The following is a 13923-nucleotide window of genomic DNA, read 5'->3' on the forward strand; positions in this document are numbered from 1 at the left end:
TTAACCCTACTCTTTGCCACACCTCTTTATATCTAAAATGTCTCAGAATTGCACTTATTTTAGGTTGATAATTACTGAAAAAGAACTTTTTTTTGAGACAGAGTCTCACTCTGTTGCCCAAGCTGGAGTACAGTGGCGAGATCTCGGCTCAATGCAACCTCAGCATCCCAGGTTCAAGGGATTCTCCTGCCTCAGCCTCCTGAGTAGCTCGGATTACAGGGGCATGCCACTACGCCGGCTAATTTTCGTATTTTTAGTAGATACAGGGTTTCACCACTTTGGTCAGGCTGGTCTCAAACTTCTGACCTCAAGTGATCTATCTGCCTGCCTCGGTCTCCCAAAGTGTTGGGATTACAGGTGTGAGTCACCGTGCCTTGCCTGAAAAAGAACTTTTCACCAATTCAATCTACCTGTAGGGCTACTTTATATAGGATTTTGTCAAAAATCCTGAGCTCAAGTGATCTTCCCACCTCAGCCTCCCAAAATGCTGGATTACAGGCGTGAGCCACCATGCCAGGCCTAAAAATGTCCCTTCTTGATAGCATAACAGGATGGCTATAGTCAATAATAATTTAATTGTACATTTAAAAATGTAATTGCGACACAAAGGCTTGTGACACAAAGGTTTACTATGGCTTACTATGTGGGGAGCCTAGAATGACTCAACGGACCATTCTTATCTTTATTCTCTCTATAAATGTGGCTGACTCATTTTAATAACAATTTCCTTGGTGAAAAAAAATCCACCTTACCAACTACATACAAAAGCACAACTATATATTGGCTTAAAACATACACATATAAATATAAACACGCCCATGCATGAGTCCCATAAATCTCAGATTACAAACTGCTAGTCAAATGCTTTAACTGATCTCAGAATCAGAAACAAGGTGAAGTTCATGCTTTTCCCCCCAAATACCCTTTATTTTTTTTGAGACAGGGTCTCACTGTGTCACCCAGGCTGGAGTGCAGTGGTGCAATCATGGCTCGCTGCAGGCTTAACCTCCCCAGGCTCAGGTGATCCTCTCAACTCATCCCCCTGGGTAGCTAGGACTGTAGGTATACACCACCACACCTGGCTAATTTTTGTATTTTGGTAGAGATGGGTTTTGCCATGTTGCCTAGGCTGGTCTCGAACTCCCGAGCTCAAGTGATCTTCCCGCCTCAGCCTCCCAAAGTGCTGGGATTACAGGTGTGAGCCACCATGCCAGGCCTAAAAATGCTCCTTCTTGATAGCATAACAGGATGACTATAGTCAATAATAATTTAATTGTACATTTAAAAATAACTAAAAGAGTGCAAGTGGACTGTATGTAACACAAAGGATAAATGCTTGAGGGGATGGAAAAAATAAACAAAATACTATATGCAAAGGAAAAAAAATTTAAAAAGTTCCCCTTCTGCCAATTTCTTCCTGAAAATCACAGGGAAGTCAAGATGCATACAGGGAGGGAGGAGCTGAGAGTGTGCTGCCAACACGAATGGCTCTCCCAGCTCTGGGGCGGAGGCCAACTGCTCACGCCTGATTACACTAAAATGCTGCAGATCTGGAGCCACCTTTCCTTCAAGCGCATTTGGACGGGATAACTCATAAGGACATAGTATGCTTATCTGAAAGTCATGGCCTGATTACAGAAATCAGAAACAATTAGGTAATCTGTCTGACAAACTCCATCTCCCCTGCAGTGTTAGGAGAACGCCCTGTGCTTCACAGAGAAATGAACTCAATTCATAGTAGTTACATACCTGGAGTAGCTGCAACTCCTAATATTTCTGAGCAGTATTTGGCATATTCACTTGCAGCATCCAGCGATGTGTTGGTATGAAGAGACTGATCAACTTTGCTCAAAACAATCTGGCGCAGGGTCAGAAGACCTAATAACATAAGAATGTTTGGGCATGTTTTGAAGAAGAGAGAACTGTGTGTTTTATTATCACAAGATTGTAGATTCCAAAAACAGATTCCAGTAGTACTCACAAAATGGGAGCAGGACATCTCATTCTACTTAAGATTTAAAAGGAGATGTGGTTTTTTGCCTCAGACAAAATTCCAGGGTTTCCTATTCCAATATATTTAATGTTCTTCACTCCTCATGCTAGCACGGTTGGGATACCATTTAAAATGAAAATAAGTTCTACAGAAGAAGGTGACAGCAATTCTGCATTAAGAGATTCTAATTTATTTTCCTTTTTAAAATTAGAAGTCATACCTGTGTTGACCAGCCTAGAAGCAACAAGTTTTTCAAGCAGATCGTCTGAGATAGGGCTTCCGTCTTTATAATGTTTTGACAATCTTCGGAGGGAATCGACGTCCCACACCCAATTTTCAAGCATTTGCGATGGCACCTCTACAAAGTCAGTTTCCACATTTGTTCCACTAAATCGTGCAAAATCAGTCTAGAAAGCAAACACAGAGAATTTTTTTAAAGAACTGAATGAAAAGTACATATGCAATGAATAATTATTGAGAGTCACGAAAACTTAAGGCAGAATCAGACTCAACTGTCCCTCTGAATGTGGGGTTAGAATAACCTCATAGTCAAGTGAAAATAAAACACAGCAGCTGAACAGTGTGAAAAATAACCCCCAAATACTCTATATTACAGTAGTAATTTCATTCCTTTGAATTGTAGACAAAGTTGGAACAATCATCAGAAAATCAGAACTGAAAAATACAATCAGTCTAAGCTAAAAACAAGCCTTAAGCTTTGAAAGCAGAAGTATTTTTAAAGAATTTTCCATTGAAAATGAAGAGATCCATTAAACAAGCAATTTCTCCCTAGCTCCTCCTTCCAATTGCTTACTTTTGTTTACTCAATCCATGCCTTTCTGGGGCACTCATCACTCTATTGCTTAGGTCTCAATCCATGCCTTTCTGGGGCACTCATCACTCTATTGCTTAGGTCTTAACTACTTAGGTCTTAACCAAAATTAATTAAAGAGTTAAATCACAACATTATAGACTTTGAGTGTGCAATGCTTTGCATTTTAAACTTTAAATGAGTGGTTCTAAGATTACCATGTTGTAGAAAGTCAGATTTCTACCTCTCAGATTGGGTAGACAATGTTACCTTAAAATAAGAAGCTGCTTTAGTAGGAGTTAGGTTTGTAAATTAATTGGCAAGTGGAGTGAGTTATATGCTATAGGAAAAGAGAAACAACGGATGTATTCAAAAGTTGGAGCACTCCTGGTAAAAACAAACGACCTATTCTGAAGGCCTGAGCTAAGAGTTAAAAAAACAAAAGAGGTTTAAAAAGAGTTTAATGAAACCAAGTTTAGTAAATTCTTGAGTCAGACGTCAGAAAAGCTCTCAAGTAGAAAAACAGAGATTCACTAAAACAGGCTAGTGTTTTTTAACCTTCACACAGTCCTTCAAACACTTGTAAAACTGCCATTGGCAGAGAAGACAGCATTTATCCTACTGGGTCATCTGCAGAATGGGGCTCCTCATTCCGTTGTCTTTCACTGAACCTCTGTCCTGTTTTTCTCCTCTGATGCATTACATTCCATCCTTCTCTCTCTGACTTCATCATCCCTGGGGCTCCACAAGGAGGGGAAAGGGAAGAGGGATGTAACCACCAGAGAAGGCAGCAGATGGGGTGCCGAATCAGCAGCAAATACCCACTCTGCTTTTTGGCCCAGGGCAGAGGCACAGATGTCAACGCCATCTCACATTCTGCCTTCCTCTCTTTATGCAAAAAAATGTTTTGCTTGATTTCTCATTATAATTGTGCCGATTCTAGATATGAAGAGATGCAAATATTAAAGGGGCAAGGATAACTAAATTCACTAGTTGTGGAATTAAGCCACCTCTATTGAGGACATCCCAATAAAAAAAATCTTGCAGGGAAAGACGTAAGGGTCCCCAGAAATGGAATATTTTATCTCATTATGGTGAATTAAGCCACCTCTATTGAGGACATCCCAATAAAAAAAATCTTGCAGGGAAAGAGGTAAGGGTCCCCAGAAATGGAATATTTTATCTCATTATGGTATATGATAGTCTAAGATTACATCTTATATCATAAATAAAGCAATCTTATACAATAATAATAGCTAACATCCGTTGAGACTTTCCTATGTTAGGCATTACAGGCATACCTTAGAGATATTGTGGGTTTAGTTCCAGACCACTGCAATAAAGTGAATATCACAATAAAGTAAGCCACACAAACTTTTTGATTTCCCAGTGCAGATAAAAGTCTATAAATTTACATTATACTCTAGTCTATTAACTGTTCAAAAGAATTGTCTAAAAAACAATGTACATGGCTGGTGCGGTGACTCACGCCTGTAATCCCAGCACTCTGGGAGGCGGAGGTGGGTGGATCACCTGAGGTCAGGAGTTCGAGCCAGCCTGGCCAACATGATGAAACTCTGTCTCTACTAAAAATACAAAAATTAGCCAGGCATGGTGGCGGGCACCTATAATCCCAGCTACTCAGGAGGCTGAGGCAGGAGAATTGCTTGAACTTGGGAGGTGGAGGTTGCAGTGAGCCAAGATAGCACCAGTGCATTCCAGCCTGGGCAACAGAGTGAGACTCTGTCTCAAAAAAAGAAAAAAAAAAATCAAAACCGAAAACACCCACAAAGACAATGTATACACCTTATATGTTAAAAAATGCTAATGATCATCTGAGCCTTTGGCAAGCTATAATCTTTTTTGCTGGTGGAGGGTCTTGCCTCCATCAATGTTGATGGCTGCTGACTGATCATGGTGGTAGTTATAATCAGGGTGCTAACTGATTAGGGTGTAATTATGGAAGGTTGGCACGGCTGTGGCAATTTCCTTCTTTTTTTCTTTTCTTTCTTTTTTTTTTTTTTTGAGACAGGGTCTTGCTCTGTTGCCCAGGTTGGAGTGCAGTGGTATGATCTCAGCTCACTGTAACCTCTGCCTCCCGGGTTCAAACGATCCTCCCGCCTTACCTTCCCTAGTAGCTGGGACTACAGGTGGGCACCATCATGCCCGGCTACTTTTTGTATTTTTAGTAGAGATGGGGTTTCACCATGTTGGCCAGGCTGGTCTCGAACTCCTGACCGCAGGTGATCCACCCGCCTCGGCCTCCCAGAGTGCTGGGATTACAGGTGGGAGACACCGCAGCCAGCCGCTATTTCTTAAAATAAGACAAAGATGCAGTTTGCCATATCAATGGACTGGCTCTTCCTTTCATGAAAGATTTCTTGGTAGCATGTGATGCTGTTAGATAGCATTTCACCCACAACAGAATGTCTTTCAAAATTGGAGTCAATTATCTCAATACCTGCCACTGCTCTACCAACTAAGTTTATGTAATATTCTAAAATCCTTCGTGGTCAGTCATTTCAACGATATTCATAGCATCTTCACCAGGAGTAGATTGCATATAAAGAAGTCACTTCTGTTGCTCATCCTTAAGAAGCAACTCCTCATCTCTTTAAGTTTTATCATGAGATTGCAGCAATTCAGTCACATCTTCAGGCTCCACTTCTAATTTTAGTTGTCCTGCTGTTTCTACCATATCTGCAGCTCCTTCCTCCACTGAGGTCTTGAACCCCTTCCTCAAAGTCATCTATGAGGGTTGAAATCAATTTCTTACAAATTTCTGTTAATGTTGATATTTTGATCTCTTCCCATGAATCATGCATGTTCTTAATGGCATTTGGAATGGTGAATCTTTTCCAGAAGGTTGTCAATGTACTTTGCCAAGATCCCTCAGAGAAATTACTATATATGGCAGCTGTAGTCTTATGAAATGTATTTCTTATAATAATAAGACTTGAAAGTTGAAATTACTCCTCGATCCATGGACAGCAGAATGGCTGTTGTGTTAGCAGGCATGAAAACAACATAATCTTCTGGAACATCTCCATCCAAGCTCTTGTCTGACCAGGTGCTTTGTCAAGGAGCGGTAATATTTTGAAAGGAATCTTTTTTTTTTGAGTAGTAGATCTCAACAGTGGCTTAAAATAGTAAACCATGCTGTAAACAGATGTGTTGTCATCCAGGCTTGGTTGTTTCATTTATAGGGCACAGGCAGAGTGGATTCAGCATAATTCTTAAGGGCTCTAGAATTTTCAGAATGGTAAATAAGCATTGGCTTCAACTTCAAGTCACCAGCTGCATTAACTCCTAAGAAGAGAGTCAGCCTGTCCTTTGAAGCTTTCAAGCCAGGCATTGACATCTTCTCTCTAGCATTCCTGAAAGTCCTAGACAGCATCTTCTACCAACAGAAGGCTATTTCATCTACATGGAAGATCTGTCATTTAGTGTAGCCACATTCATCAATGACCTTAACTAGATCTTCTGGATAACTTGCTACAGCTTCTAAATCAGCAATTGCTGCTTCACCTTGCACTTTTATGTTATGGAAACAGCTTCTTTCTTTAAACCTCATGAACCAACCTCTGCTACCTTCCAACTTTTCTTCTGCAGCTTCCTCACTTCTCTCAGCTTCACAGAATGGGAGTTAGGGTCTTGCTCTGGATTAGACTTTGTCTTAAGGGAATGTTGTAGCTGGTTTCATCTTCTACCCAGACCACTAAAACTTTCTCCACTCAGCAACAAGTCTATTTTGCTTTCTTATTATTTGTGTGTTCATTGGAGTAGCACTTGTAATAACTTTCAAGAACTTTTTCCTTTGTTTCATAACTTGACTGACTGGCACAAGAGGCCTATCTCATCTTTTGACATGCCTCCCTCGTGAAGTTTGATCATTTCTAGCTTTTGATTTAAAGCAAAAGACTTATGACTCTTCCTTTCACTTGAACACTTACAGATCATTGTAGGGTTATTGACTAATCTAATTTCAACATTGTTGAGTCTCAGAGGATAGGAGGCCAAAAGAGGGGGTGAGAAATGGGAAATGGCCGGTGGAGCAGTCAGTATACATATAACATTCATCAATTAAGTTCGCTCTCTTATAAACAGCATGATTTGTGTTGCCTCAAAACAATTGCAATAGTAATATCAAAGATTGCTGGTCACAATAACAGATATAATAATAATGCAAAAGTCTGAAATACTGTGAGAATTACAAAAATGTGACATAGAGACATGAAGGGAGCACATTCTGTTGGTAAAATAGCACTGACAGACTTGCCTGGGCAACATGGCAAGACCCTGTCTCTATTTCATAAAAAAGGAAATCACTGATCACAGATCACCATAACAGACACAATAACAATGAAAAAGTTGTCCAGGTGTGGTAGCTCACACCTGTAATCCCAGAACTTCAGAAGGCCGAGGTATGCAGATCATTTGAGGCCAGGAGTTCAAGATCAGCCTGGCCCACACGGTGAACCCATGTCTACTAAAAATACAAAAAAAAAATTAGCTGGGTGTGGTGGTATGTGCCTGTAATCCCAGCTACTTAGGAGGCTGAGACAGGAGATTGCTTGAACCCAGGAGGTGGAGGTTGCAGTGAGCTGAGACTGCACCACTGGACTCCAACCTGGGCAACAGGGTGTGACTCCATCAAAAACAAAGAAAAAAGTGAAATATTGTGAGAATCCCAAAACGTGAACAGAGACAAGAAGTAAGCACATGCTGTTGGAAAAACAGCACTAACACACTTGTTTAAAGCATGGTTGACATAAACCTTCAATTTGTAAAAAACATAGTATCTGTGAAGTACAATAAGTGAAGGAAAATAAAATGAGGTGTGCTCATATCATGGGCTCTTTACATGGATTATCTGATTTAAATCCCAAAATAATTGTATGAAGTAACTCTTATCTCCCTTTTTGAGATAAGGAAACTAAGGCATACAGAGATTAATGATCTAACTTCAATTTGAAACCAGGCAGTCTGACTTCATAACCCACAATCTTAACCACAAATGCTAAGTGTCTCCGTTATCTTAGAGTAAAATGGAAAAAAAAGGTTAAATGATATTACAAAATGACTAAATCCTCTTGGATGGGATCTAAAATACAAAAGTCTTATATCAAACCCTCCTTTATGTGAAGAGTTAAAGTGAGTTTTCAGTGTGCTTCCTTAGAAATTTGACTTCTTCTTTATACTGGAAGATTTTTCAAAGATCAAACACGAAGCTGAAGTGTAAAGACCAGCCTTTGTAACCATCTATCCCGAACTTGCAATTCTGCAATACTACTGATGGCAGTGGTGGCCCATCTCGGCTGCAGTGGGGGAAGCGTGGCTGGGGCTGTGCGCTCCATGGAGCTGGCAGGAGCCAGGAACAGGCAGAAGTCCTTCCCCCTTCTGAGTTGGCAGGGCTAGAGCCTCACCCTCCTGGGCATAGCTGCAGCTGCCCAAGCTGTGGCTGCTGATCCATGTATGCCTGTGCTCTTGGGGGCCAGGAGCAGGCAGGAGCCCTACCCTCCTGGGCACAGCTGCAGTTTCCTAAGCCATAGATGCAGACCTGGGCATCCCTGTACTCTTAGGGGCTGGGAGAAGGCAGGAGCCCCACCCTCCTGGGTGTAGCTACAGCTACCCAGCCATGGCTGTGGACCCAGGCATCTCTGTACTCTCAGGGGCCCTGGAAGCTCCCCCCACCCATTAGCGGCACCTGCTCTGATCTTGGAGCAAAGCTGAGGTCAATCCCAGGCACTGTCACAACCTGGCCAGGTGTCCATATGCTCAGGACAGCACTGACATGCCAGCCCCTTGCTGCCTCAGCCCCTACTGAACTTTGGGCACTGACGAGCATGGGAGGGAAGCTGAGGGGGGAACTGAACGTGGATTGGCACTGGCCTGCAGGTGCCCCTCTGCATGAACAGCCTGGGCACCATAAACAGTGGTAGCAGGCAGACAGGTTCCTGGGCAGAAAGGGGTGGGTCCCTGGTGAAGCCCCACCTTCAAGCCAGGGAAGGCCTGAAGCCTGGGGCCAGGCTGCCAGTCCTGCAGACCAGAGTGGGAACTTATGGTGCTTTTGCCAGGCCCACCCATAAGCCAATCAGCCTGCACGTTCTCCCCTCTGAAGCCCATAAAAACACTGGACTCAGCCAGACTTGAGCTGATGTCAGGACAACCAGCTGCAGAGAGGAGCTACCCACTCCAGGGTCTCCTCTCTGCTGATAGCTGAGCAGACATCGGGACAATCAGCTGTAAAGAGGAGCTACATATCCCAGGGTCTCCTCTATACTGAAAGTTGAAAAGACAGTGGGACAACCAGCTGCAGAGAGGAGCTACCCACCCCAGGGTCTCTTCTCTGCTGAGAGCTGAACCCTCTACAGGATGACCTACCTGTGGAGAGGAGCTACCCACTCCAGGGTCTACTCTCTGCTGATAGCTGAACACTCACATTGGGACACCCTGGTTGTGGAGAGGAGCTACCCATTGTGCGTCTCCTCTAAGCTGTTCTATTGCTCAGTAAAGCTCCTCTTTGCCTTGCTCACCCTCCACTTGTTCGTATACCTCCTTCTTCCTGGGCACGGGACAGGAACTCGGGACCTGCCGAATGGTAGGGCCTAAAGGGCTATAACACAAACAGGGCTGAAACATGCCCCTTGCTCGCCCATGCTGTGGGTGGGCAACAAGGAGAGAAGAGTTGTGGCCCTTCTGGGAACCCAGACCTAGGAGCTCCCTGAGCTAGGGCTGTGATACCTTCTTTGGGGCTATGCGGTTCCCAGCGTCTCTAAGCTTCTGGGTGCCACTGTGTTCCCCAGTGCCAGCTGTGAAAGCTGCTTGTGGTATGCCTGGTCCGGCTGCAGCCTTGCAGGCAGCCTTGCCTCCAGCGCCTGTGCTGACACCTGGAGCTGCTTGCACCGCCATAGCCAGCATGCCTGGCTGTGTGCAGTGGCTGGACCCCATGCTTGCTCACTCATGCACCCCTTGCCACTCCACTTGCCCTTGGCAGGCATGGGATCCAGGCCAGTAGTGCGAGCTGAGTGCAGCCTGCCAGGCTAAGTGGGCCCAGTGGGCCCAAGCAAAACTTGGGCAAAGGTACCACTGGTCACAGAGGTTTCTGGCTGGTGATGCGACACCCCAAGGATCCCGTGACACTACTGCACAATTTTCTCAAGGTGATGGTTTTTAAATAGGTACTAACAGCAAATAAAGGCCAAATCACACCATCAGCCACCACCATATGATATACTGACAAAAATACAGACTTTGTATATCCTGCTTGTATGAAGATTTTTCAGTCATTAGTTGCATATGAGGGAGGAAGTCAACCCCAAATGACAACAAAAATGTGTGTATGTGTGTTTGTGTGTGTAGGGGAGGATTCAATATCCAGAAAAAACATACACAAATGAATAATTCATGAGCTAGAGTAAAAATTGAATAAAATAAGAACACAGTTAATGTCATGCAGAGTAGAGAAGAGAGGGCTTATTCTATTCAAAAGCCATTTTGTAGCTGGGGAGGGAGCACAGCAAATGAATGAAAGATCAACAATGTCTTCTAAAGAACAAAAGGAAATGTTTGTAAGGAGAAAAAGCTAAAAATAACCCTAGTGCTTACTAATTTCCCGAAAGTTGGTCATGCTGTTTCTCTGTGAGCCCTTTGGGCAACATCATTTAAATATTTTTCAAAAAAGGAGGACAAAGAACCTACAAAATTTGAAAGCTCAATTTGCAGCAAACAACCGAATTCTCAAGAGAAAGGAATGCAGTCAGCCACTGTGTATGTCCACACAGAAACCATGGGTAAGACTCACAATCTAGCAGCCTAATGGATCTTATACAAAACAGCATGGGTGCTGAACCATTACTCACTGTTGACCAGCCAACAAATACCATTCCCCAGTTTTTAAACTATAATCCAAAGAACCCTAAAAAAGTACTTCATATAGTTACCAATGCAAACAATTTGAAGGTGTTGGTAATAGTTGCTTATGGGCCATGATAACTATTGATGCTAATGTATTTCCCAGATAAAGCATTAAAAAACACACAAAATAATCCAATTAACAAATATTTTTTGTAGCTGACACTTCAAAGAGTTTTAGGGCATTTTTTTTGCTGCAGGAAATATTTAGATAACAAAAGCCTAGAAAACAATGTAAACTTAGATTCCTGTTTGGTTAGAAGTTCTTGAGAGGAAGACAGTTGTCTAAATACACAATTTTGGCCAGGCACAGTGGCTCATGCCTATAATTCCAGCACTTTGAGAGGTAGAAGCAGGAGAATTGCTTGAGCTCAGGAGTTCAAGATCAGCCTGGGCAACACTGTGAAACCCCATCTCTACAAAAACTATAAAAAAATTAGCTGGGCATGGTGGCACATTCCTGTAGTCTCAGCTACTCAGGAGTCTGAGATGGGAGGATTGCTTGAGCCTGGAAGGTGGAGGCTGAGGCTGCAGTGAGCCATGATCACGCCACTGCACTCCAGCCTGGGCAACAGAGTGAGACCCTGCCTCAAAATAAATAAATAAATAAATAAATAAATAAATAAATAAGAGAGTTTTCTTCACTATCCAGGCTAGAGTGCAGTGGCAGAATCTCAGCTCACTGCAAGCTCTGCCTCCTGGGTTCACGCCATTCTCCTGCCTCCTGAGTAGCTGGGACTACAGGCGCCCGCCACCGTGTCCAGCTAATTTTTTGTATTTTTAGTAGAGATGGGGTTTCACCGTGTTAGCCAGGATGGTCTCGATCTCCTGACCTCGTGATCTGCCCGCCTCTGCCTCCCAAAGTGCTGGGATTATAGGCATGAGCCACCATGCCTGGCTGTATTTACTATCTTTTAAACAAACAATAGGATGTCTAAAATGTACTCTGTTTCAGATTTTTACAACAGATAACTTGATGCTATAGAGATTAACTTTGCAATTCCTACAGTGCAGTAAGAACAGGAACAGAATCATATAAATTGAAGCTTCGGAAGTCCTATGAGCTTTTGCTGTATTTAAAGGCCTAAATCTTACATGTGACTGTTCTAATTAAGAGAACAGTTGCTTTTAATGGCTACAACTAAGTGTTATTTCCATGATAGCAAATCCCAACTCAAAGAAAAGGCAGTTGCTGAAATCAATAAGTGTACTGTGCTCATGAAAAAGGCCAGGCCTCAGGAGACCTGACATTGGCTGTCTAAGGTGATCCAGTACTGATTTCATAGCAGTCATTCCACATCCTGGCCTGTCTAATCTATCCCTAAATCCAGGGATGATGGAGAAGTTTATATAACAAGGCAAGGTATTTTTTTTTTTTTAAGTGACCACTATCTACTAGACTTTGCCATAAACAGATGATTAAAAGGCCATAGTTTTAACTTCACACATACCGAGTGATCACTGGAAATAATAGTAATAAAGAGAATGTGTTGACATCCTTCTTTATCTTCACAACTGCCCTATAGTTCAACAGTTCAGTATCACCATCATCCTTTAAAGGACCCAGGAAATAACATAATTTGGAGAAGTTTTGAATACTGCATATTAAGTTCACAGGCTTGCTCCCAAAGTAGCTGTACCTTCCTGATCAGGTACATCTTATTTAAACTGCTTCTTTTTAAGATGAAAACAAATAAAGGTACTATTCAAACTCAAATGCTAGAGAGTATGCTTTATTCACCACTGTATTTCCAAAATCCAGCACAGAAAGTAGAGGATGTCCAATAAATATCTGTGAAATGGATGAAGCCCTGGGGAGAATATTTCTGTATGAAGATTCAAACTTAAACAACTCAAAGATATTTTCCCTTGTTATCATTCTCGACCTCAACCTCTCACCTCTCTACTTTTTTTCAATACTTAAAATTCTGCTTTTATTATTTTACTTAATATTATGCTTTTAATTTTTTATTTGTTGCACTTCATGTCCTCAAGCTAAATTCTAAACATTCAAGATACTATAACTTTTCTTTCTTTTGAACCCCATCCTACCATAGGTAACATGACATGTCAGACACATAGTCAATAATTCTGTTTCTTAAAATAACTATATAGGCTGGGCATGGTGGCTCAAACCTGTAATCCCAGCATTTTGGGAGGCTGACGTGGGCAGATTGCTTGAGCCCAGGAATTCAAGATCAGCCTGGGCAACATGGTGAAACCCTATCTCTACAAAAAATACAAAAATTACCCTGGTGTAGTGGTACATGCCTGTGGTCCCAGCTACTTAGGAAGCTGAGGTGGGAGGATCAACTGAGCCTGGAGAGGTGGAGGCTACAGTGAGCCATGATTGTGCCACTGCACTCCAGCCTGAGTGACAGAGTGAGACCCTGTCTCCAAAAACAAACAAACAAAAAACTAAACATCCCTCTCTTTAAAAAATATTTTGATTTTTAAAAAATAATACATGTAGAAAATGCACTAAGCAAATGAAAGAAACAAGCACATTCCCAAATAAACATTATGCATTAATACATTCATATTTTGGTTTATGACTTCATTTATTTTATTTACACATGTATGTATTGTTTGTATATGTATAAGCAAACAAAATAACAAAAAGAAGATCTTGAAAGAAATTACATCTGATGTTAAAGTCACAAACTAAAACAGTGTGCAGGAGTTGGGGCTAGGGAGACAGGGTGAGAGCAGAGGCCACAAAGTTGATGATAGGGAGTTCACTGCATTTTAGGACTGAAACCTCAACAGTCAACTCACACAGAGGGAAACCTAGAAATAAATAAATGCATTCATTGCACATTTGCATTCATTCTACATTATTAGAGTGTCATTTAATAAACTTAGGAGAAGGAAGTCCATCCAACACATTTGGAAGACCAAATTCAGACCATGAATAATAGTACTGTCTCCAGTGCATGGAATGGGAACGCAAATATGCAATAAAGTAGAGCAGTTAGGTCATGACTATTGGACCCTGGGCAGGTCCTTCTATGTCTCAGATTTTTCATTTGGAAAATGGGGACAATAACAGTACCCATCTACTTCAGAGAGTACTGTGAAGATAAAAATGAATGAATGTAAAGCAGTGTGTATATTTCCTGGCACCTGGTACATGTTCAGTAAGTCTCAGCTGCCTATCTTCTTCTGAGCCTGCATATTCTGCCTGACTAGGTATGGTCTTGGC

The 13923-nt window shown here is 42.1% G+C and overlaps 1 protein-coding gene across 5 annotated transcripts in view; it reads right to left on the reverse strand.

The window, feature by feature from the left end:
- Positions 1–13923, reverse strand: part of NLN (neurolysin) — a 100250-nt gene that overhangs the window by 12775 nt on the left and 73552 nt on the right. For all 5 annotated transcript variants that reach the window (XM_019013268.4, XM_055367657.2, XM_063700717.1 and 2 more), the window contains 2 exons: positions 2214–2400; positions 1750–1878 (listed from right to left, as the gene is read on the reverse strand). In XM_019013268.4, the coding sequence (XP_018868813.3) occupies positions 1750–1878; positions 2214–2400 (316 nt within the window). The remainder of the gene's footprint in view (positions 1–1749; positions 1879–2213; positions 2401–13923) is intronic.

Source organism: Gorilla gorilla, chromosome 19 (genome assembly GCF_029281585.2).
Source record: "Gorilla gorilla gorilla isolate KB3781 chromosome 19, NHGRI_mGorGor1-v2.1_pri, whole genome shotgun sequence".
Classification (NCBI taxonomy): Eukaryota; Metazoa; Chordata; class Mammalia; order Primates; family Hominidae; genus Gorilla; species Gorilla gorilla.